The following is a 24858-nucleotide window of genomic DNA, read 5'->3' as shown; positions in this document are numbered from 1 at the left end:
TGGGATGACATGTTCCTAAAATTAAATTATTCAAAACATTCTGGAAATAGATATATAGAGTTATCCTTGCACCATTTTTAAACACTCTTACTTTCAACTAACTTCTGACGACCACACATCTTGTTATTTAAACAACTTATTCAGATCGTGGGCGTCAGTGAAGTTGAAACTCTCGAGTAAAGCAGTTAAGCTGGGCTAGAAAGGAAAGGAGAGAGCAAGAAAAAAGAAAACACGTCGAGAGCTGGTTAAGATGCAGTCATGAGTTTGAGTAGTTAGCTCTTTACTTTGTAACGTTAGGAGCGCGGGGCGGTGTTATATTGCCGACGCGCCGTGGAATATGCAATTTAACACTTAATCATCTTCCGTTTTGTTTCAGATCCTGTTGAGACCAAGAATAAAGGTGAGTCGGCGCCGGGACGACGCCGGCAACAAAGCAAAATTAATTACACACTGTACATAACATAACTCGTGCAGCCGCGCCATTATCGCGCGTGCAGCAGCAACAACTTTTCAAATTGCCCTGCCTCATCGATTTTCCTCCTTGCACTTTTGCAACAAATGAAACACTTCCCTTTCGTAAGACTTAAGGATATCGAAAAGCGTTTGCGACGTTTTTGTAATTTTAAGCGGATAATTGGCGGGAAATTTACCGCTAGCTATAATAAGTGCGGGTCAATTTTTAGTCTCATATATATGATTAAAAATATAAATGAATCGCAATATTTTAGGCATTATTAAAATATTATATGATTTTCAAAAATTTTATTGATTAACATTCTATTTTTTAACATTTCAAATCAAAACAAACCAATTATTAATTTTATAAAAATCAGTTTTGGATAAATTTATTGATTACAATTTTGTTCCATTATTATTATTATCATCATCTTTCTTGTCTTTTGGCGAGGTCATACATCATATTAATAAGATTAATCCCTCTGCCATATTTGGAATATAATTCAACCACTCGTCAGTTTATTTTGAGATCTCGTGAATTGAAATATTTTGAAGCATCTGCTTTTACAGCCCTTTTGTGCCAGTTTTCCGCCTCGATTTGCAAAATTGAAGTTATCAGGATGTGCGGCATTTGAGCATTCGCCGCAGTAAAGATAACGCACTCGGCTCCTTTAATAGAATATAAATTTGTGCGCGCGGCTATAAAATTCGAGTCAACCGCTCCCCAGCCCCCCGGCCCGGCAGCACCCTTTTCGGCCGTGTGTTTATTTTGCGGCCGTCTTCAAGTATCTCATTTCCATCCCCCTGAAATTGCCGCGCGCGCTGCCTCCTCCGCCGCTCATTTTTTGCGATGCAACTGTTGCGCCTTTCTCTCGCTGCCAGAGAGCGCAGACGAGTCTTTTGACAAAAAGCGGCTGGCAAACGACGACTATATTTATAGTGCCGTTATGAATATGTCTCTGTTGACACAATATTAATGGCTGTGTCGCTGCCCGAGCGAAAAAAACGCGGTCAAATCTGTTCAGCGGATTTGTGCGTGTTTGCGACATACACGTGAAATTATTTTTGTCCACAGGGTCCAAGTATCAGCCGCCGAGTATTAATGAAATCAACAACTTTGACCAGAAGTCCAACTCCCATGAGGCGGGCAAAGGCAAAAAGCAGGACTGGCTCCAGAGCGATAACACATGTGAGTTTCTGCGCATTTCATTGTTTCGTCAGCCGCAAAATGAGCTCGATAATTATACGCTCTTCTATTCAATTGATATTTCGCTGTCTGCGAAGAATTTTGAAAATTTTATCGCTGCTTTTTATCATGAATAAATGGTTTACAAAAAAGCAACATTTAAATCGCATTTAGAGTTCTTATCCTTCTTCTAATTCTTGTTCTTGTATATTATGCTTTCGCACCAAAATTTCAATTCAGGAAAAAATTGCATGTTAAGTATTTTTTATGATACGAGCTAAAGGTTTTTAAGTGTTGAAGGTTGGCACGTGAGATTTGTACGCGTTCCGATTAGGTTACCGCCCCGAGTAACTGACGAGGGTTGAGCACGAAGTTAACTGTCAAAAAACTCCCAATTTAAATTTCATTACCACTCATACACAAATGTTATTTCCAATTTTTAAATTTACAGTAGGTTTACTTTTTATTTTCCTAATTGATTGTAAATTTAAGATGTTTTTTTCTGGAGGACTGATTTAGTCACCTGCAATACCCCAACCAGCTATGAAGCGCAAAAAATATCTTAATTTTTTAACCTGGAATAAGTGGCTCATATTTTCTGACGAGTTTTTGTATGTTTAAATTTTGATTTTGCATCTGGATAAATCTTAGCTGGTTGTTTTACAAATCGATTGCTTGCTCATCTTGTGTAATACAAACAATTACGAAGTGGCTGATTTTTCACAGTTTGAAGTATTCGTAGAATTTAAATAAAGTTGCTGTCCAGCATAGCATCTAACTTTTCGTTCCTGTCGGTGCCAAAACAAAACTCCTCTGCGAACAACGGTCGACAGGCTACAAGGAAAAGTGTGCGTGAGGCTGACACACGCAGGTTCGCAGAAGATGCAAATAATGCTCGGTGTCGCATGGAGCGAAAACTACTCGAGCAGTGCGAATACATATATTATATAACTCTTTGAGAGCGCGCAGCCCCTGTGGCCGATTCCACCCGAGTAAATCTGGAATTTGATATATTCACATTGTAGAAATAAATTACTGCGATGAGCCAAAGTTGGGAGGGCGGTCTTCCCCTATATTGACGGCACTTTTTATTGCACTGGCGGTCGTCGTCCCCGTCCCCGCCGAGTCGGGGGCTCACGCAATAAATATCAAGACACACACATACATAGAGCAGAGCGGAGTACTGCAACACTGCCGAAGAGCCAGGCAATTCAATCTACTTTGCTTTGATTTGTGTCGCCGCCAGTGTATTAATAATGGCCGACAGGATGACCCGAGGACGCTTCCTCTGCCAGCCTTCGCTCACTGACAATAAATCACCGTACTGATATCCAATATTCAAATTGCTCTATGAATGTTGTTGCCGCACGCTGGTGCTGATTGGGCAACCCGGACGGCCAAATTGAGGAAATTTCTGCCGGTTTTTCTTGCCGCAGTGAAATCTCATTGTATTCGTTCTTTACTAAAACTTCAGGATAATTTTTTGATCTTATACATAACTTGAACTCAAAATTAATTGTAAAAAGTGATTGTCTCCAACAATCAATAATTTTTTATTCAGGTAAATTTTCGTTCTCATCAATAGAAACTGCAGTGCTACAGTGAATTTATGGATTACATCTTTTGAAAGTGTAGTCAAATTTCCCGGTTATTCGTTTAAAAGCCATTTATATAGCTGCAATAAAGCGTTCGAGGGTCGATTCTCGCGTTGGGGCGGCGTTTGACCGGCCTCGTTAACCACACTCGAGATGATTTATTTTTAGCACTATTTCCAGTCCAATTTTCCGTTCACGTTTTCGACAGCCGTGTCAGCGTGTTCACAATAGGCTTGGACGCACGCCACGCGATTTATGACAATGCGTACGCCAAATTGAGTTTTGAATATTAAATTATACTTGTGCGGAAGAAAGAGCGTCTTTGTGCCCTGGCCCAATTCCACCTCTTGATGGAAAAGTTTTCTCCTTTGTTCGCTGATTAACACAAGCAAAAGGACAAGGGGAAGCCAACCATTAATATTGGAGAATTAAATATGCAGCGTGTTTTCAACTCACTCGGCCAAGTTTGGACACAATTTTTAGTGTGTCACATTTTATTTTGCCAGGAGATTTTTGCAGCCACAGGAAAAATTTTAAATCTACACTCAATGCCGAAAAAAAAGTTTCCTACAATAGCTTCTCTAAATTGATTTTTTTGTTTTAAATTATACCACAACGCTAATTTGCTCAAGCCAACTGATAACAAAAAATAATGGTATTTTAACAAACCATTCAATAATTGGATTAATTGCTTTGAATTTTCTCTCACATCACTGTTTTAAAGTGTTGATTTCATAAATCTCCTTTCAGATTTTTACAAATATTGTTTGCAACCTAACGTATATTTTACAAAGTAAGTTAGGCGTATAAATCAAGAAATGGTTTTATTTCTCCGTCAAAGGTAAAGGAAACCCAACTTAAAAGCACATCAAACATCAAGATAAGATTTAAAAGTGGTAAAACACTAAAGTATCGTGCTCAACATGAACTGCAACGCTGCTTTTTCTATTAATAACACACTGCTCTGTGGCTTGGAAAATCGCAGTAATACTTTTTTGTAGTGTGATAAAAGACGACATAAAAAGCGGCGGGGCTGACGTGCTTTCTTTTGTGTCTGTTGCAGCGGCGTCCGTTCCGCTGACTGCCGGGCTGGCACTGCTGCTGATCTGCCTTATGACAGTCAATCTGACGTTCCACCAGAACGCCAACCTCTACCTGACGAGCAGCTAGACTGAAGGGGTGCAGGTCCAGCGGCTGGCAGATGCGCGTCGGCGGCTCCTCGTAACTGTAACACACCCACCAGACTGACTCTCTCATCTCAAGATGCGCGTGAAATGCACGAACTGTGAGAAACAACCAGTAATATGTTAAACGAACTCAAAGTCTAATATATACCTACGTCAATGTTGAACGAGCAAGAAATTCGGTGAACAAAAGTAATTTGCTGCGGTTATGTTTTTATCCATCACCTCGCACTTTCTACGAAGGAAAAGAATCAACACACACTCACTCGCTGCACTTAGCTCTTTATCGCTCTCTGTATAGCCTCTTCTCTTGTTCTCACACAAGTGCGTGTAATTGTAAGGGGCAGCCCTTTTAGTTTGAAAAGATTTCGAAAAGCCTCTTAGTTTGAAAAAACCTGTAACCTTCCAAATACGATTTTAAATTCTCATATTCCTTTAAAATGATATTCAGTTTCTGTTTGAAATCCTCAAACCTGGACTTAAATAAAAGAGCTGCCCATTGTAAATGTACTCGCCTTTTCCGTTCTAAACTCTTTCATATTATATATTTATCTAATGCACTGCTGGGAATTTTTGGGAAGGTTACCATTTCATCACTATATCTCTCTGCAATACACACGTGCGTGCGTAATTATTTAAACGATGTACGCGTTGATTGTTGCATAATACTGTAAAGCATGATAAATTGTGAATGTGCCACAGGAAATTTTGCGTGGGTCTGCCCCCTGGTTACATGGAGCTTTAAACACGCATGAGTGTTTGCGTTTGTGCATTTCGCGGGTTCCTTTTCAACGATTCAGGTAAATGCATGTAGCCCTCTCAAATTTCAGAACGCGACTGAAGACGGAAAATTTGCTAAAACTTGACTTTCCTTTCCCTATACACATTGTATACATCAAGTGCTCAAGTTTTTCTAACATTGTCTCTCTGAAAAAAAAATCTTACTCTGGTTCAATTTCAACTTCTCTCTCAAAATGCGATCTCTAATTTGTGGTGTTTGTTTAACTCTCTCGGAAGAATCGAAAATGTGTAATTAAAAAAAGAAAACTTGATCAACATCGGTGGATTTTCTGCAAGATATATGAGCTCAATTATTAAAGTGTGTGCGTGTGATGGCTTGAGAAGCGAAACCCCTGAAAAGAGACCCAGTGTATCCGTAGTTGCTCAACTGTTCCAATTATTCCATGATTTCTCCTCCTCTTGATTGTTCGCCGAGCCGCGAATTTACGAACTATCGAGCCTCCAGCAAGAAGCTCGGCAAGCAGTGAAATGTAAAAGATATATTTTTGCAATTAATTACACCGCTTGGTTCGTCAAAAACCCTCGGCATGACGTCCGTAGACACACGTTATTTTCCTCTCTCACTGTACTCGTATAAAAGCGTCGTTTTAATTACGTAGCATACATACAGTTCTGCCCCACGTCCTGCTTGCAAAAGGTGATTCCCTTTTTTAGTACGTGCTGTAAAATAAAATCACCATGATTTGATGCAGGGTATTAACAAACACATTGTAAAATTACAAGTATTAATTAACCAAGCAAATGGAAGCATTACTAAAATAAAAAGTACCTTGTGAATTAAAATAAAAATCTAGCGTTGTGTGTACGACTGTTGAATAGATGAAAATCGTGAGCAAAATTGCCTGTGTGATGTCGGTTAAGGACTATAACCGTTACGTTGTTTCATTACACAATTGTAAATTAACGTGTATAGATGAAAATATATTTTGTCCGAAAAACTATTTCGAGATTGCGTAATTGCTCCATTAAATTCATTCTAATATGCGTTAATTGCCATTTTCAAATTAATAAAAAATGTGTTTATTACATACGGTGGCCTCACGTTTTTTAGAAATCCTAACGTGCCAAAATGGAGTTCGGGTCGCGAGAGTGTGTTGCTGCGAGTGCTGCGATAAATATTACGAAAGTCGGCTTTGAAAGGCAAATGAATCGCGGATTCTGTTTTGGCATGGCGTGTTTTGTGTTTGTCGCTATCGCCACCGCCGCGGGACAAAAGTATCGTCGCGATCCCGTCCTTGCTCACTATGAACTGTGTACTGCTGCGTGTATGTTATGTATTCATTTGAATTGGGCCTTTGTGTTTCACCGACTCATTGATTCATTCGTCTATTTTAACCACCTCTCCTGCTCTCGTGCGGTCGCTCACACACTCACGCACCGTTTCAGCCCCTCATCCCAGATGTGTTTAAACAACAACGTACGCGGCTGATGCGATAAGTGCAAGAGAATGAATTATGGTTACGATTAAACAAAAAATAAATATATATGAAAGGAAGCGATTGACACAGGAGGGACGACATGAAAAATTATAAGCGCGCTATTTGTTATTAAAATGTTTACAGAAATAAAAGAGAAAAAAACAGATTATAAAACTGTGTTTTGCTTTACATAATAACAACCACACTCGACAAACGTAATCAAGCAGAACTCCTCTTTTATTTATTTTCACGTAATATTTTTAGTTTGATATTTGTTAAAAAAAATTACTGATAATTGAACTTTTAAGTCAATATTTCTTACTTTCAGAGAGCATGTTTCAATAATTTTCTTGACCTAATATTCAGAACAAAAACTGAGCAAATAACCAGGTAAATAATTTTGAAGATGTCAATCTGGCAATATCGTTTTCAATGGGCTAGATTTTCTAAAAATTAAAAGTTTTTAAACTGACTGATTAGATTTTCTTGATTGAAAAAACATGCCTCTCAACATATACAAAATAGAATCAACAATAAAAATTATACTTGCTAATCTTCTCCGCGTTTTTGGCATGACATGAATGAGCTGTTACCCTCTTTATTGAAAGCTTTTGCCAAATTGGTCAAAATAGTAATTAGTAAATATAAAATTCAAAACCAAATGCGGAGATCTTTGATTCTGTCTAATCATCACTCAATTAAAAATGAACATTATTTACTTAACGACCACCATCAATCTATAATAACTTTTCATAATTTTCAAACTATTTAGAATATAATATTTATTAGACACCAACAAAGTTTTTATTAATAGCACATCATGTCTTATTACCAATTAAATTGTTAATGTATAGAACATAGACAAATTAAATACATTAAACGAGTTTAATCTAATTCAACGGCAGAGTTAAAAATAATTGTTAAGCTAATCTTGTCGCGAAGTTTGAAGTAATATTGATGGAGCCAATTTTTCTCACGTCCCCCAAATCCGCTCGCCCTCTCTGCTCTCCGCCGTTCGCTCCCCATCGGCACGCACGCAGACGCTGCGTGTAAATGCCTGTTCGCCTTTTTACAACCGCCGGTGTGTGTTGTTTTATAGTTTTGATTACGACACACGACGAGAGGCGAGCCGAGCGAGCAACAACAAACCCGTCGTGCGCATTTGAAAGCCAAACCTGAATAATGATGATGATGATGCCTGTGGATTTATTTAGTCGGCAGTAAAAATTTTATTCCTGCTTGCTGAGGTGATAAAATTTCGCCACCCGCGTGAATAATGCCTGTGCCGACTGCCGAGAGTGCCGCAGCTTTTCTCCCCTTTTAAGCATTTTACTGCTTCTTTTAATTTGCACCATATATATTTCATGGATAATATCTCCTTTTAACTGTCAAAGTTGTCTCTGGATATTAGGTTAGAGAAAGGCAAATCAAGGCTTGGTGAAGAAAATCTGTCCCAATTTTTATCTGTTCGCTTCAATATTATTTAACAAAATTTGTTAAAAGCCTGTTAGAAGTCACAATCTCTTAAATTTATTAAAATTTATTTGAAGTATTTTTTACTGAATGAAAACGTTTGAAGATGGATTGATACTGCAAAATCCTTGTTGCCAATGCATGAACTCATTCCTTAGGATTCAGTTGAAGCCACAATTGACCTAACTAGCGCTGAAAAGTGGCTGATAAGTTAACAATGCTTTTTAAATGGTGCGAGGACTCTCCTTAATATGAACTCTATTTTATTTCACAACAAAGAGTTTTCCTAAAATTTTTAATACGCTGTTGAACAGATCACGATGATAGGTATCGAAATCTGCCAAGAAAATGTGGTCTCGGTGCTGTAAATTTTGGAGAAATTTTGAATTTTTCTGTAGCAAGATCCTCTTTGATTATTACAAATTGTAGAACATTGTTTATCGATCAACTGCTTATTGCATCCAACATTTCAAAAAATTTCGATTGTGACCCTGCATCAATGCACTTTAAAGTCGAGCCAATTCAGAAGATAATTCTCAGCTAAGCTTGGTTTGAATTTTGTCAACAAGGAATAAATTTGCTCAACTCGAATTGTGTATTATGCTTCAAACTAGAGACCTTAAACTCTTCAAATACATATATAAAGAGTGATAGTGTATATTTTAAAGTTGAATCTAAAATAACCTGTAGGAAAGTGTTTAAAAAGTTTAAACAGCTTTAGAGTGAGAATTAAGAAGCGTAATAAAAATGGAACAATAAAAATAAAAGAAGTCATTAAAAAATATATTCAACTCTTTTCCAAACGTGCCCAAACATGTCATATGCAAGGATATTTTAATATCCTACTAGAAAATTAGTTCAAAATATCAACATTAGAAATTTATAAGCTTCAATCAACCGAAGTAAACTGTACGACTCAATTGAAGTTTATGGAAAAAAATGGCATAGATACTTAGTATTTTCTACTTTCTCTCTTTCGATTAATCTATACTTCTCAGGAGATTTGAAATAGAGGCAATCGTGTAACGCACAAAAACATATCAGCCAAAACATACATATTTTCGCAAGGCACGCGAGATGAAAGTCTATGAGCTCGAAAATTAAATTAGCATATCAAAGCAAAGCCACACACCTTTCCACCAGAATATTGGGGCGACGGGTATTGGATTAAGCCTTCGGAGCAGAAAGCAAAACAGGCGACGGTGGCGGCAGAGGAGCGTGCAAAAACATTTTTTGCCCCGCGCCGCTGATTTCTTCGGGGTGTCGCTGCTCTTTCGCCGGAGCAGGGGTGTCCCCACGGCAGCGTGTGTGCGTTTGTGTGCGCGCGGATGGCATCTATTCCGGCCTGTCTATTGAGGCCCCACGAGATGTGCCAACCGTTCGCCGGCTCTCTTTGAGAAATTCCCTTTTCACACAGGACGCAGCAAAGAAGAAAACACGCTCGCGCTTTCTTCCTTTTGATATTCAGCTGCAGCGGCTCATTCTTTTCCTTTTGATGGAATTCACATGATAAAATAAATACGCACTCACGCACTGTGAACCTCGCAACACAATTACAGAGATGACTGCGTTTTGGGTGCAGCATTTTTTCATAGCAAGTCACAATCCTCTGATAATTCTTCCGCCTTTTTCCTGATTAAAAAATGTCTGAGGGATATTTTTCTATAAATAAATATTTTAAGTTTGGGAAAAAGATGGAAGTGGAAATTTCTCATTTGCTTGAACGGTAAGAACAAGAAATTTAAAATTTGTGCTAGGAGAGCAATTATACAGAATTTGTATAGCTATTTCGGCTAATCCCAAGTCTCGTCAGCAAACCTGGTTATTGAAATACCCACCATTTGTCTAGGACATGTGCACACAGACTGACTATGAATATTTTCTAAAGGGCAAGCGTATTCATTCCCACCCCTTACCGATTGACTCATTTGCTCTTTAAGTCAACGAGGATATCATCATAATTTCCTGCAGCAGTTCAACAAACCTCGGGTAAAATACTATTTTCTGTGAAAAGGCAAGAGAAGAGACGTACACAAGGAAAATGCAATTGCATCTCGAATATTTTCAGATTGCGACATGCGAGAGCAAGATAAGAGATTTGACAAATAAAAGAGGGTAAAAGCGCGCGGGAGAGATAATATTTTGCCACAGTGCCTGATAGATAAATCTTCATTGGCAGTTGCCTCAAAAGTTGGTTGTTTTCCTGAGCCAGGCAAAGGAGGGTGGACGCCCCGCCCGCACAGCAGCAGTCTAATCAAGTAAAAACTAAGCCATTAAATAAGTTTGCTGCCCGGCCATTTCATCTTATTGTTCGATCTGCAGTCGCCAAGAGGCATTTTCCGACTCGAATACCTCGGCAAAACTTTTTTATTAATATTGCATATCAGCCAGCGCAGAGCGAGCGAGAGGAGGGTGGCGGGCCGAAAGACGCCGTCGCGTCCCCCTCGGGGCGCCACACACCACCCACCCACCCTTCGCGCGCGTCGAACAAGATCTGCTTAATTAGATAATCTGCAGGTAACAAGGCAAACCTTTATCGAGCAAATGAAACAAAAATATCCCCGAGTAAGGTGCGAGAGTAGAGTAATGGCTTATTCCTCTTCGCAGGCAAGCAGTTTATCTCTGCACCCCTTTTCCACGCAAAACCCCTCTAGCCAAATCCATCTTTCTTGCATGCTCTTTCGGCTTCCGCTTACGAAGCGTGTCAAACTATCACAACGCAAGCGTATTCCAAAATCAAACAGCCACTCAAGCGACCGGAAAATAAAATTTATGGTGTTTTCGCTCCGTTCATCTGATTGTGAGCACTTTTATTTGATTCACAGGCAATGTGAATTATTTACTGCTTCTACACCAATTTCAGTTTTTTCTTTCCAAAAATGAATTTAAATAAAGCAGATGATGATTTGATGTCAATAAAGACAACCAATCAATTGTTGACCTGATGTTTGAATGCAGCATATTTCCTATTCACAGCCAGATCAATTACCAAATATTTAATAGCTATGCCACTTTAGAACGATCTATTTTGCCAATGAATTACACAATCAAAGATATCTGAATGTTTAATTTTGTTGCAACCATTTGGCCCCTCCTGGACTGTTATTTTGGTTTATTTATTTTTCAATTCCCCACATAATAAACGGTGCTAGGGGCCGTGAACAGGTGGTACAACATTCAATATCCTCGTGCAATGTATTAGCACAAAACAAATATTAAACATGCTCCGGGTTGCTAAATGTCACATTATATTGGATTAAAATTTAAAAATTCATTTGATTCGCGTTGCCTATTTGGTATACACTTCATCAGTAAATTGAAATGTCTTATTGTGCAGTGTCTAGAATTATAACGAAAGAAGAAAATGTTATTAAATAACGACTGAATTAATAGGCTGTGTGGCAGATAAATAAGCCTCCTCGATACACCATGCTGTCTTTGTTAGTCTCTGTTTATAGTCCCGCGTCAAAACTCTTTTCACGGCAAAAAGCATTCCATCGAAATGAGCAAAGAGTTTCTTTGCCAGTCGAGTGACACAGACGAGCTAATTATCAGCGGCATTAAAAGCTTTATTGGCTCGGCGCAGTCTTCTTGCCACTTGGCACTCCTCATAAAGGAGGGCGCGCGGTAGAAAACTACGTTCGTCTCTCGCGTCTTCGTCTCCAGGCGCCGCGCTCGCAAAAAGGACACTTGGGTTCTTCTGCTCTCATTGTCCAACCGGCTTGTTAATAAAAAGAGAAAAACTGCAGCCGCTGACCGACCGACGCGCCTCTGCTTTGTGTTATTTACCGGCGTCAAGCAGTGCTCGCCGCCAAGCTGGAACTTGGGAAGGAGGTTAGCCACTTATTAGCCGCACAGTCGTCAAGCCGGTTGCATAACTTGTATTAGCAGCAGGCGTTTTTTTTTTTGTTAGTTTCTATCAGACACTCGCTTGTAATTGAAAGAAAAATTATCCTCTGTGCAAGAATGAGAAAATCGATATTAATGCAACTTTTAATGTGCGTTCCTTGTGATGAGTATTGCATCAAATGGTCCATATTTCAATAATCTATTAATTTTACCAATAAATTATTTGTGACGCATTCCCACTTAATCAAAGATAAATATTAAAAGATCAAATACTGATGTCTCTGTCCACACATTACGCAAATCATATCTTATTTGATTTGCTGAAAACGTAAATCAAAGTTAGTTTATCCGATCGTGGTAAAAACGGAAATAACTCTGTGAAACGATTTGTTTTAGAATTTTTGTAAAAATAGTCCCTTGCATAGTTCCAGACGAATTTGGTGGTTGATTGGAACTGCTCCTTTAAAATTATTAAATTTAATATGTAAATTTGACTGCATGTCAAATAAAATATTTTTTCGATTCAGCAGGATTGTATCTCAAACCAAGGTACAGACAACGAGGATGAAGCCTGGTTTTAATTATATTCAACATGAAAACAACCTCGAGTGGTCGTATTTTTCAAATATTCAAGGTACAGATATTTAAAACTTTTTAATAATACCGGTGATAGAATACCATACATCAGGATGCTTTAAAAATGATTAAAAATGGCCACCAATAGTGACTTAAGGTTATTTCACAACTGGTCGTAAAATGCAATCATTCTTTGAATAAAAATAGCCACGTCTTAACTCCAATATTTGATCTCAATTAAAAGATACTCGCACTATACTAAGGGATGCTACTCAATGCAACGCAGACCATTCGAGAAATCATAAAAAACAAACGTTAAGCGAATCCTCAAAAAACACTTAAGTGCTAAAATGCTTCAGGAGAAATCACAGAACATTCATTGTCGCCAAACACCCATGACTAGGACAGCCGTTTCGGGTATTAAACCCTCATCAGCTATAGCCTTTGGTGCAGCGAGTCACTCACCTCACGGAGAGCGAACATCTCTGTCGCGTCAATCTCCAACACTAACTCAACCAGGTTTTTAAGCCGGCAATATTTGAGTTTCTAAACACAAGCTTTTAAAATTTTGGCAACAACTCATCGCCAACGAGATATTATTGAAACCAAACGCATCTGAAAACCCTATAAATGTCACTGATAATTTTGAAATTTTAATGTAAAAAATAAGAATTATTTTAGGTACAGTATCTCAAAATGAATTGATCCCGCACGCATCTCACGGTCCGTCTGGATCGACGATTGCATTTTTCTTATCTGAATTATTTTTTCTCTGTGGATATCTATCTTTAGAATGCTTTGACAAGAAGAAAAATACATTTTCCTCCAGTAGCGCTCAGTACGCAATATTTTCAATTTAACGAAGCGAGGACATGCTCCCATTCCACTCGCAGCGCAGTCACAATTTCCCATTACGTCATTACCTATATAATATTTGTGTGTTATCAGACATCGGCACAGAATTCGCGTTTGCATTCAGAGTGGCTAATATGCTTACGTGACAGCAGCGCGTCGTCATAATATTGTATAATAATATATACATCATGTGATTCCGCTTTGAATGAAAGAGGAAAACTCACAGACGCAGCTTTGCAAAACGGATCTTTTCGCAGAATATTAAGCGCACGCGGCGTATTCAAAACGGAGCGGTTCGCCTGATGTGGCGTATTGACAAGCCGATATCTGATTTCGTCTCTGCTGGTCAGTTCCTCTCTCATCGCTCTCGTAAACATGACCCACGTATTATTGTGCCCGGATGCGTAATTTTTTAATCAGGAGGCACGTCCATATTGGAGAGGAAATGATGAGAAAACGCGGCCAGAAGCTGCAATCGGAGGAGAAAAGTCAGCCACGCGGTGTTTTGTGTGTAAGCTAACAGCTTCCAGCAGCGAAGGGCGCATTGTTGCCGAGGGAGCAGACGCTGGCCGCTTTTTATTGTCCGCGCGGCATCAGCGTGTTCCGCGCGCGCTGTATTAATTTCCATATCAGCTACCGAAAACAACAGTCGGCTAAACAAAAGGGGCGCACTCTACGCTATACTTTATGTCGGCACACGCTACGTCTGTCAGTTAGTCCTGAGGTCAACTTTATTTGTGAATGCTGACTTTTCATTCAGGCTCACTCAATTATTTGAAATTTTGCGCCTGCATGTATACCTTTGGTTGTATTTAGTTAACAGACGGATGATTTATGACTGGAACTCCAGGTTTTACTTTTTGGCTTGATAAATTGTTAATTAACATCGATTGATGTTTTTTTATTTTAACACTAATTAATTAACTGATAGTGTTTTGGTGCAAAATACGAACAAGATACACCATTTTATAGTCAATAAAAATTTAGTGTAAATAGTGATGTTTAAATATATTTCATTCTTTTGAAATACAAATTGTTGAGCAATGGGCCTTACAAGGGAACCCTGGGTATGATCCGCCCGGCGAATCGGAATACACGCCGCCAATTTTTAGTATTAAGTGCAGTAAGAAACGAGCACCAATTAAAATTCTTCTATATAGCATAGTTTACGAATAACAGAGCAGCAAAGATTTTCCAAGTGTTCACGTGGAAAAACCAAAATATTATCGAAAGTGTCCAAAAAAGGTACTTTTAAACATTAAGGAATTTAAAAAAAACTTTTTAAAAAGGGTGTTAATTTTCGAAAAATGCTCGGATTTTAAAAAACCAAACATTTTCGGACTCTTTCGATAATATTTTGGTTTTCCACGTGGACACTTGGAAAATCTTTGCAGATCTGATTTTCGTAAATTGTGCTAGATAGAAGAATTTTAATAATTGGTGCTCGATTATTACAGCACTTAATACTAAAAATTGGTGGCGAGTATTCTGATTTGCCTGGCGGAACATACCCAGGGTTCCCTTGTTAGTTAATTCCTTTATACTTTGAGAACTAAAAAAATGAAATCTAATGTTGGCATATACATTTAATTAATGATAAAGGAAAAGTATGACAGAATAAAATAATACGCTCTTAAAGAGTAAATTTCCATAATATTTAATTGTCCATGATAATCCAATTTTACAATGCGATTTACAATACATACTATCATTATAAGAAGCAAAATCTAATTGGCACGTCCCGCATATACTCAGATAAAGAATTTTATGAGCGCACTAAAATTAATCTGCGAATTTGTGCACCCGTTTCATCCACAACTTTGACCCCATCTAGCCCTCGCGTTGAGAAGCAACGTCCCACTTCACAGCTTTTACGCAAACACCCTGCCACTGGTGGCATCAAGCGTGAACTAAAGAGTCATACTTCGCTCTCTTTCAAATAATGAACTAATAATATCTTTTACAATCCCATCACATTTTATATTAACTTACTTGAACTATCACAAAAGGCAGGTGGTTAAATAAGAAAATAAATGTAATTTACACGACAAGAATTTTTTTTATTTTTTGTGCAAAGCAAGTACACATTATTTGTTTACAAATATCTATCGTTTTTTACAATAAAAATACTTTTAAGTTTTAAATTATAAAATGATGAGACCTTTTGGTTTAAAGCACACTATTCAAGTAGTCAAGTCAATGATATCAAGTCTAAGCCTTAAGAGGTACGTCACCAATGATGCTCATCAGAAATCCGCTTCCAAAGTGAAAAGATGATCGTCCTTGTTCTGGTTCTTGACTCCAAGTCGCTGATACTCGCCGACCTTCTTCTCAAAAAAGTTGGACTTGCCTTCCAATGAGATATGCTCCATGAAGTCGAACGGGTTCTCCTTTTTATACACCTATAATGAATAAACATTTTAACCAGCTGCATTAAAACATCAAGAGAGAAGTAACCCACCTTCGGGCAGCCAAGCTCAACAAGGAGTCTATCAGCCACAAATTCAATGTACTGTTTCATCAAATCACAATTCATGCCAATCATGGCGACTGGAAGAGCTTCAGTGAGGAACTCTTGCTCAATAACAACAGCGTCAGTTATAATTTTGGTTACTTCCTCGACAGATGGCTTCTGCACCAGGTGTTTGAACATGAGGCAAGCGAAATCACAATGCAGGCCCTGAAACATGGAATAAGCATTATTTGAATTTTACATAGTTACTTTCACAATTCAAAACAAAAAATTTTCCAATTAAAAATTTATAATTCTTTAAATACGAAACAAATTAAAAAATTACCTCATCTCTAGAGATTAGTTCATTGCTGAAAGTGAGGCCAGGCATGAGCCCTCGCTTCTTAAGCCAGAAAATGGAGGCAAAACTGCCTGAGAAGAAGATTCCTTCCACAGCAGCAAAGGCGACAACTCGTTCTCCATAGGTGGCAGTCTTGTTGCCAATCCAATTCAATGCCCAGTCGGCCTTCCTCTTCACTGGTGGCATCGTCTCAATGGCGTTAAACAAGTATTCCTTTTCGTTGGGGTCAGAGACGTAGGTGTCAATCAGAAGACTGTACATTTCTGAATGGATGTTTTCCATGGCGATTTGAAAGCCATAGAAGCATCTGGCCTCTGCAACCTGCACTTCCTGGTTGAAACGCTCTACCAGGTTTTCGTTCACAATGCCGTCGGAGGCGGCAAAGAATGCCAGAACGTGCGAGATGAACTTACGTTCCTCGTTGGTCAGCTCACTCCAGTCTTTCAAATCCTGACAAAAATTAAGCACAAGTTATAATAACAAACAAACTATACAATGACATAATTATAATAAGTGCTAAAAATGCAAAACAAGTTCTTATCTCATATTACCTTGGACAAATCTACTTCCTCAGCGGTCCAAATAGAAGCCTCGGCCTTCTTGTACATCTCCCAGATATCAGGGTATTGAATGGGGAAGATGACAAAACGCCTGGGATTGTCCCTGAGCAGGGGCTCCAGCTGAGGATCGAAATTCTTCGCCTTCTGCTGCTTCTTTGTAATTTTGTTGTCATTGATCTGAAGAGAAGAAATAATAAAATTATTGAGTTATGTAACATGTTCCACGAAAGACGCAATTTGCTTCCAGGCATTTTTCTAGATAGCGCAATTTTTCGCAATAATGTCTCACCTTTTCTTTCAAAGAAACATTTTCGATGCCAGAAACGATGTTTTCCTTGTTGATAATGCTGGTCAGGGGCATGGTTTATGTTATAAATTTGAAGATATTTGTAAAAAGAACAAGCCGGTTTCGATCACGTTGTTGCGACTCGACAGGTCTGGGGTTAGGAATCGAATATACTGCAAACAAATAATCGGAATTTTAGCGCGAGTCCGAGAGCTCGTTGCCATCTGCTATTGGCCACAGTTGTTGATTTCCGCATAACGTAGGAGGGATTTGCGCCAATCGCTGAGATTCCCTCCCACACAACAGCCAATCCATGACTCTGATCTCGAAATCTTGAAATTTCTGAAAAGTTCCGCAATCTGGTTTCCAAAACGGGTCACCAAATCCAAAATTTAAATTAATCTGTCTGCGTGGCGAATTTACTCTTCGAACCACGTTTTTTTCTGATCTTACAAGTACACGCCCCCTTTCGCCGCTCAAGGCTCAATCGAAAATAAAAACAAAAATCACATGTTCGTATGTATTCATAAAGGTGTTGACCTCCAACAAGGTCGCCGCCTGAGTGAGTGACCATTGTCACCCCCTTTGCAATGGTCTGAGGCGGAGAAAAACCTATCCAGCAGTCAGCATGAGGAGTCGTACAAATTCCGGTGTCCGGCTGGACTACCATTACCAAAGATTGGTGCACAAAGTTATTTTAGAGCACCAGGTTGGTTTCGTGTTAAATCGCCTTTGCCTGGGGGCAAAAGGAAATTAATAATTATTATTTTTCTTAGAATCCTGTCACTGGCTTGTTTCCCGCCAGCCCTGACGATAGCCATGCCTGGATCAGGGACAATGTGTATTGCATCCTGGCAGTTTGGGGTCTTTCAATGGCCTACAAGAAAAATGCAGACATGGACGAGGACAGGGCGAAAACCTATGAGCTAGAACAAGTTAGATTTTAATTAAATGAACTGCGTTATAAAATTTTAAAAAATGCCTTTAGAGTTGTGTTAAGTGCATGAGAGGACTCCTGATGGCCATGATGCTGCAAAAGGATAAAGTTGAGAGGTTTAAAATCAGCCAGAACCCTCTTGACTCGCTGCACGCCAAGTATAGCAGCACCACAGGTCAGACTGTTGTCGGAGACAGCGAGTGGGGACACTTGCAGATTGATGCAGTGTCTCTTTACCTCTTGATTTTGGCCCAAATGACTGCATCTGGTATATTACAAGCTTCTTTGATCTTTGCCATTTGTTCTAATCCAGATTTTGAAGGCTTGCAAATCGTCTTCACCCTCGACGAAGTTGCCTTTGTTCAGAATCTAGTGTTCTATATCGAGTCTGCCTATTGCATCCCCGACTACGGTATTTGGGAGAGAGGAGACAAAACCAACCACGGTTTGCTAGAGCTGAACGCCAGCTCCATTGGCATGGCCAAGGCTGCGATGGAGGCTATGAACGAACTTGACTTGTTTGGCGCCCGAGGTGGACCTTCATCTGTCATCCATGTCCTTTCTGATGAGGCACAAAAGTGCCGGGCGGTACTACAGTCCATGCTGCCTAGGGAGTCCAGTTCCAAGGAGCTAGACAGCGGACTTCTAGGTGTCATCAGTTTTCCTGCATTTGCAGTTGATGACGCTGAGCTCATCAAACTCACTCGCTCAGCCATTGTCAGCAGGCTGCAGGGCAGATATGGTTGCAAAAGATTCCTCCGTGATGGATATAGAACTCCAAAAGAAGTAAATAGTTTTCTTGCCACTTGCTATAAATATATATTGTATAATCGGATGCAAATGTAGAGGTTTCATTGACAGTCGCTTAATTTTGAGGGGCGGTGGTCTACCAAGCTTAAGCTTAATTTAAGCCTGGTGGGTGGCGTGGCTGAAAATTTTTTAAAGTGAGGTTCGATAGGGCTTATGGTCCTAAGGGCTGTGGTAAATGTTTTTGTCTGGAGCTTTTCAATTTTGTCGACTTTTTACTTTAGCTTATTAGCTAAAGCGGCTGACCACGTGACCCATAATTAGCTGGCTGACGCAGCGTGGCTGGCTTTAACCTCTAAATATTCACAATAACGATTTCTACCATAGACTTCTACCCAATTAATCACAACCCGAACTTTTCGCAGGATCTGAATAGGTTATATTATGAACCATGGGAACTGCGTATATTTGAAAACATAGAGTGTGAGTGGCCACTCTTCTTTTGCTACCTCATCTTGGATCACCATTTCCACGGCCAGTCAGAGGTGGCAAGAGACTACACTGAGTTACTAGAAGATGTAATAAATCAATTCCTGCTTTATGCCAGAACGATTCAGAACTTGATTATTGCCATATTTTGTTTCAGAGAATGATCCAAACTGATGATGGTTTGTGCCTAATTCCTGAAATGTACGCCGTCGCGCCAGAAAATGTCAACGAGGAATACAAAAATCCTGGCAGCCAGCACCGCGTGGCTGTAGGTCGTTGCCCTCTGCTCTGGGCGCAATCTCTTTACATTTTGGGCAAGTTGCTTCAGGAGGTATACATTTTACACATTTTCTCTAGGATTTGTAACTGATTCTGTCCTTACTCTAGGGATTTCTGGCTGCAGGAGAATTGGATCCTCTGAACAGACGTCTTTGTTCAGAAAAGAAACCTGATGTTGTCGTTCAGGTGGTGGTTCTGGCAGAAAATAAAGATATTAAGGAAAAACTTGCAGCACACGACATTGCTGTGCAGACCGTGGCTGAAGTTGCGCCGATTGAAGTTCAGCCTGCCAGAGTTCTCAGCCATCTTTATACATACTTAGGCAAGCTTTTCCTTTTCCAGGCTCAAACATTCATATGGGCATGACCAATAGTGTTAAACATGAACATTTCTTGTTTTCTCCCTGATTAATAATAGTTTGTTAATTGTTATTATAACATAATTCATATTTTACTCTGATATTGGAAAAATTAAATATTAACAAAATATTTTATCATCAGGTCGAAACAGAAAGCTTGGTCTAAGCGGAAGGAAATCTAGAGATGTTGGTATTTTAAGTACAAGCAAACTGTACTCCCTGCAGGACAGGCTGTTTGCATTCACACCACAAGTAATTTCAACCAAAAAAATTTGCTTGCCAGCAAGTTATTCACAATCCCTTTTAGTTGACAGATTTGCAGAGATTCTACATCGCCAGCGATAATGAGCTTATGATCGATATTTTTAAGAGCGAAATTAACTTTCTTAAATCAAGCTGGCAGAACATGCTAGGCAGACCTCTGGTTGTGATAGCTCTGAAGAGCATCCACTTAGGTAGGCGTTCATTTAACATCTTGCTTAATATTCAAACAAAATCAACTCTTTGCTTTGTGAAGATCAAGAAAAGGTTCCTCTAGGCCTTCTGAACACCATTAAAAAACTGAAGAGTGGTTACATCAATGGAACTAGGGTCACTTTAGGAAATTTGGGTGAATTTCTCAACACCTCTTGTATCACCAATCTCAGTTTCCTTGGAAGCCAAGAAGATGGAATGCCAGACAGTGAGTATTTCAATTTGAAATTGTTTGGAAAAAAGTTCTAATATCTTTTTTGCTTTTTTTGCAGAGCTAAATCCACAAGTTGAAGCCTACTTAGATGAACATTTGATGAAGTCTCTTTCTGCTCGCCCTAAGTTCCTGCTTCAGGTCAGCAGAGGTGGTTTAAGGCCAATTTCGATACAGAGAAAAGAGTCTGTGAAAGGCTTGGTCAAAAAAACCAGATCAATTAAAATTGATGGTATGTTGGAAGCGCTCAATAAATATCACAGGGCAATAAATATAATCTGCAGGAGACCACATGGACCGCAGGGTTTCCGTCTATGCCTATCCTCCTCTGCCAGAGCAAGACAGGAGCCCGTCGCCCACTGATGAGGAATTAAACTGGAAGAGTGGTGCAGCCAAGGATCGCTGCATATCGGAAACTCATTTCACTGATCCTGAAATTGAGGAAATGATGGCTATGCTTCGCGAATCTGAAAATTTGGAAGAACAAGGCGATATTTTACAGTATCTTGTGGACACGCATGGAATCGATTTCAAAACAGGCTAGAACCCATTTTTAATTATTTTTAGTGCTTTCCATATTATCAGTTATTAGTTTACCATTTTAATTTTATAAATTTCAACTAATAGAGGGTGCTCAAAAAAATCTGTTAATGTTATATCACTCTTTTAAAATAGCGATAATCACAGGACACAGAAATAAAGTCTTCAAATTTGACAGGTGAGACAGAGGATGGCCAATGTGTGACGGTGAAGGACCACATGAAAGTTCTGTTCGAAAAAGCTTGCCAGCAGAAGTTGTGGAATATTGTCCGACACACTGCAGGTAAATGCTCAGTAAATAAACTCATTCTTCATCGTAAAGCGTCTTTAAATTTACAGGTATGCTTGGCAAGCGAGTTGAAGACCTTGCCAAGGCAGTCACAGATTTGTTGGTGAGACAGAAGCAAGTCACAGTCGGCATGCCTCCAGTCAGCGAACATACAATCACGGCTCCTTTGCCTGAAGCGGAGTTGCGTCAACTGATCCACCAAGCGCACGGCGATGATGAGAGCACAGCAATGCTGACGCAGGAGCTGCTTGTCTACCTTGCAATGTTCATTAGGACCGAGCCACAACTGTTCCACGAAATGCTGCGACTCCGCATTGGCCTCATCATCCAGGTGATGGCTAAGGAGTTGGCTAGAAATTTGAGATGCACTGGCGAGGAGGCTTCGGATCACTTGCTCAATCTGTCGCCGTTTGAAATGAAAAACTTGCTCTATCATATCGTCAGTGGAAAAGAATTTGCACTAAATTCAGGTAAAGTGAACAATTAGATTAGACTGCAGTTTGTTCAGAACTCACAATTAGATCCATTTTATTGTGTGGGTTGATGTTTTTTTAATTTATGCACATCATATATGTAATTCAAATCTTTTTTTCTCCAAAAAGTCGTTAAGTTTATCACATATTATGGCATAAAAATATTACAAATATATTTGATTGAAACTCATTTTAAAAATCCCGTTTTGGATACATTAAAGGCATTTAAGAGCTAGCGATTAGCTTGCTGAAACTTCATGGTTAGAGTAGCAATTGATTTGCTGTGCACTTAATTTCTTTACTTCAATTTTACCTGAGGATTCTAGTTACTTAAGTATTTTTCAGTGGCGGGAGGCACTCTGTCTGTGATTGGAAACAGATCAGCAAAAGTGAGCAAGAAAAGCCAAATTGGCAATTTTCTTACCCCAAAAGACGATCAAGACGACACTTTGGAATCAGAAAAGCAGGGACAGTGGCTGCGGCGCCGACGACTTGACGGGGCGCTGAACCGTGTGCCACGGGGCTTTTACACCAGGGTCTGGTCTGTGCTTGAAAGGGTAATTCACTTGAAGCCATGTTGAATTGTCGTTCTCAAGGTCTGCCTCTAGTGTCAAGGATTGGCGGTTGAAGGTCGAGTGCTGCCGCAAAACCTGACGCAGGAAATGACGCCTGGAGAGCTGAAATTCGCGCTTGCTGTGGAGACCGTTTTGAATTTCATCCCTCAGCCAGAGTACCGCCAGCTGATTGTCGAAGCCATGATGGTGTTAACCCTTCTGACTGAGCACAACGTCGCCAGCTGCTTAGGAGGAATTCTGTCTGTTGAGCATCTTGTGCACAAAGCTAACCAGATATTCCTTGAAGATCAGGTACGCTTGATATGGCTTATATATCGATGGAATTGTTTTGAAAAATGGCTTTTATAGATGAAAGTCAATGGTGATGCAACCCTGTGCTGTGCAAAGCCTGTCAAGGAGCTGACATCAAGCGGCGGCATATTGTGCGGCGGAGCAGCCTATGTGTGCCAGCACTTCTATGACAGTGCTCCAAGTGGAAGTTTCGGAACCATGACCTACATTACCAGAGCTATGGTTTCCTTGCTTGATTGTATTCCCAGAGAAGGTGAAATGGATTGTGTCATAAGCTAAATATGCTAACATCAAAATTAGTTGGTAAAACCCAGATAAGTAGCTATTTTAACTAGCTAGTCAATATTGTGTGAAACAGTTCAAATTTTGCTGGGTGCCATATATATTATATTTTACGTTCCCATCAATAGATGATATTTTGCGTTTTAAAAATTTTTAGTATGTTTTGTTGCAAGGTGTTTTTGCTGGTTTTAATAATATTTTAAATGCACTTCTTCAGAAGCTATTTTTATTCGTTGACAAAACCACATTACTTGCTGAATGTAACTTTTGACTTTAACTGCTTCAGCCATGAGGTGTCTTCAGAGCTAAAATTAAAAACTATTAAACCTGTCCAGTCAAATTAGGCACAAGTTTTTACCTTTCATCCAATTGAGGATTTTCCTGTCTCTCCTTCAAATACTCAATCAGCTCCTTTCTGTACTGGTGCTTCAAAGGCACTGGCTCTACATACTTTAATAAATGGTTCTTAACCATCGCCTCCTTCAGCGTCAACCCGTACCACTCTGCCTGTTCAAGCTAATAAAAATTGAATTTTAAGAAGTAAATGGAAAGCAATCATTTTACTAATACCGGCACAATGTATTCTTTATATTTGGTAAGAAGTTCATCTCTCTTCTCAGCATTATCAGGCCACAAGTCCTTCTTGGCCAGAGATATCAGGATTTTCCTCTTGATTTTAACCGCAAGTAATGATCGTAAATCACATGCAGGGCTCTAGAATTTTAAAATATGTTAAAAAAGAGTCCATTTCTGCGGATGAAAGAATCACTTTTAAAATATAGTTGTCAAAGCCTTGATGATAGTGAACAAGTTCAATCAGCCTCTTAGTGGCAATCACAGGCATGTATTGGTTCAGGATTTCACAGTAGACAACAGTTTTATGCAGTGGTGGTACCCACCATTTGGGAACCTTTCGCCTCTTTTCCTTCTTCTGCGTGAATCCTTTGATGATGGCCTCGCCACCCATTAGCATGTTGTCCATTTCCGGCGCCCACGTAAGTGGAATAGGTATGTTTATGATGCGGTCACTGTGAATTAAATGAGGGTAAAAGTTGACGTGATGAATTAAAGGTGCACATACGCATTTCCTGAATCCGGGTTGTAGCGGTAGCGACCCTCCTCCGGTTTGTAGTAAACTGGTGATGGCTCGGTGCTCTTCCATTCTTTGTAGAATTTTTGATAGGCGACCGGAAGAGCTTTAAAGTTTTCCCTTTCAAACAAAAGCGGTCTCTTTGCCTTGAGCAGCTGAAGAGACTTTGCGTACCTCGCGACGGTCAGGAAAACCATCCTTGTATGTAGTTTATATTGCTGGATCTTTAGTCGATTAAGCAGTTTTTCTTCTGCTTACAAAATAATGGGCAGTGGATTAGTGCATTGATACGCAATTATGTAGATATGATATATTATTATGTGTGATGTGTGATAAAGAAAATTTTAGAAAGATCATTGTCGAAAACATTTTATGCATTAAATTTCTTCCAATGATATATAATATAATAAATCAATTGGAATCACGATATAGTAGCAAGGGTAGAAGATATTGGGAAAAAAACACCATATAATAAAGCACCAACCTGAAAGCAAAATCCCTCTAAAAACCTAAAAAACACACGTTTAGTAGTGTTGTCTGGTAGATCTTCTTTTTATTTTCATTACCAGCCTCGCCCCTTTGTAGTCACACAGGGCAACAGAATAGCAACCAACTTAACAAGCTCTCTAATCTCTGTTCAAAGAGGAAACTCATTGAAACCTTTCTCAAAAAATTATTTTAATTTTAATTATTTTAACTTTTTCTCATTACACAATCATAAAGTTTCAGGTAACAAAAATTTTAGACTGTTAAACCATGACTCATAAAATT

General features: G+C 39.3%; 4 protein-coding genes across 6 annotated transcripts in view; 2 read left to right on the top strand and 2 right to left on the bottom strand.

Moving 5' to 3' along the window:
- The window catches only part of LOC135936094 (neurotrimin-like), a 107643-nt gene extending 101417 nt beyond the window's left edge, over positions 1 to 6226 (top strand). For all 3 annotated transcript variants that reach the window (XM_065478778.1, XM_065478776.1, XM_065478779.1), the window contains 3 exons: positions 377 to 400; positions 1532 to 1645; positions 4301 to 6226. In XM_065478778.1, coding sequence (XP_065334850.1) covers positions 377 to 400; positions 1532 to 1645; positions 4301 to 4407 — 245 coding nt within the window. In that variant the 3' untranslated portion in view covers positions 4408 to 6226. The remainder of the gene's footprint in view (positions 1 to 376; positions 401 to 1531; positions 1646 to 4300) is intronic.
- A 9203-nt stretch (positions 6227 to 15429) lies between these two features.
- On the bottom strand, positions 15430 to 17408 carry RnrS (ribonucleoside-diphosphate reductase subunit M2). Its single transcript, XM_065481702.1, has 5 exons — positions 17056 to 17408; positions 16758 to 16943; positions 16192 to 16656; positions 15855 to 16073; positions 15430 to 15795 (listed from the first exon to the last, which is right to left on the bottom strand). Exons 1-5 carry the CDS (start codon positions 17125 to 17127, stop codon positions 15640 to 15642), a joined length of 1098 nt encoding a protein of 365 aa, XP_065337774.1. The 5' UTR covers positions 17128 to 17408; the 3' UTR covers positions 15430 to 15639.
- A 131-nt stretch (positions 17409 to 17539) lies between these two features.
- On the top strand, positions 17540 to 23542 carry LOC135938140 (probable phosphorylase b kinase regulatory subunit alpha). The gene is made up of 17 exons (XM_065481701.1): positions 17540 to 17761; positions 17829 to 17987; positions 18041 to 18257; positions 18312 to 18775; positions 19162 to 19314; positions 19383 to 19556; positions 19613 to 19826; positions 20005 to 20114; positions 20170 to 20317; positions 20380 to 20544; positions 20609 to 20779; positions 20832 to 21086; positions 21266 to 21370; positions 21427 to 21846; positions 22195 to 22406; positions 22458 to 22715; positions 22773 to 23542. The coding sequence occupies exons 1-17, from the start codon at positions 17681 to 17683 to the stop codon at positions 22992 to 22994; spliced, it is 3528 nt and encodes a 1175-aa protein (XP_065337773.1). The 5' UTR covers positions 17540 to 17680; the 3' UTR covers positions 22995 to 23542.
- Positions 23207 to 24674, bottom strand: mRpL28 (mitochondrial ribosomal protein L28). The gene is made up of 6 exons (XM_065481703.1): positions 24572 to 24674; positions 24079 to 24337; positions 23767 to 24025; positions 23568 to 23711; positions 23356 to 23513; positions 23207 to 23302 (listed from the first exon to the last, which is right to left on the bottom strand). The coding sequence occupies exons 2-6, from the start codon at positions 24282 to 24284 to the stop codon at positions 23245 to 23247; spliced, it is 825 nt and encodes a 274-aa protein (XP_065337775.1). The 5' UTR covers positions 24285 to 24337; positions 24572 to 24674; the 3' UTR covers positions 23207 to 23244.
- Positions 24675 to 24858: the final 184 nt, after the last annotated feature.

Source organism: Cloeon dipterum, chromosome 2 (assembly GCF_949628265.1).
Source record: "Cloeon dipterum chromosome 2, ieCloDipt1.1, whole genome shotgun sequence".
NCBI classification, from domain to species: Eukaryota; Metazoa; Arthropoda; class Insecta; order Ephemeroptera; family Baetidae; genus Cloeon; species Cloeon dipterum.
The sequence above is the reverse complement of the archived record's forward strand: the minus strand, read 5'-3'. Positions and strand labels throughout refer to the sequence as shown.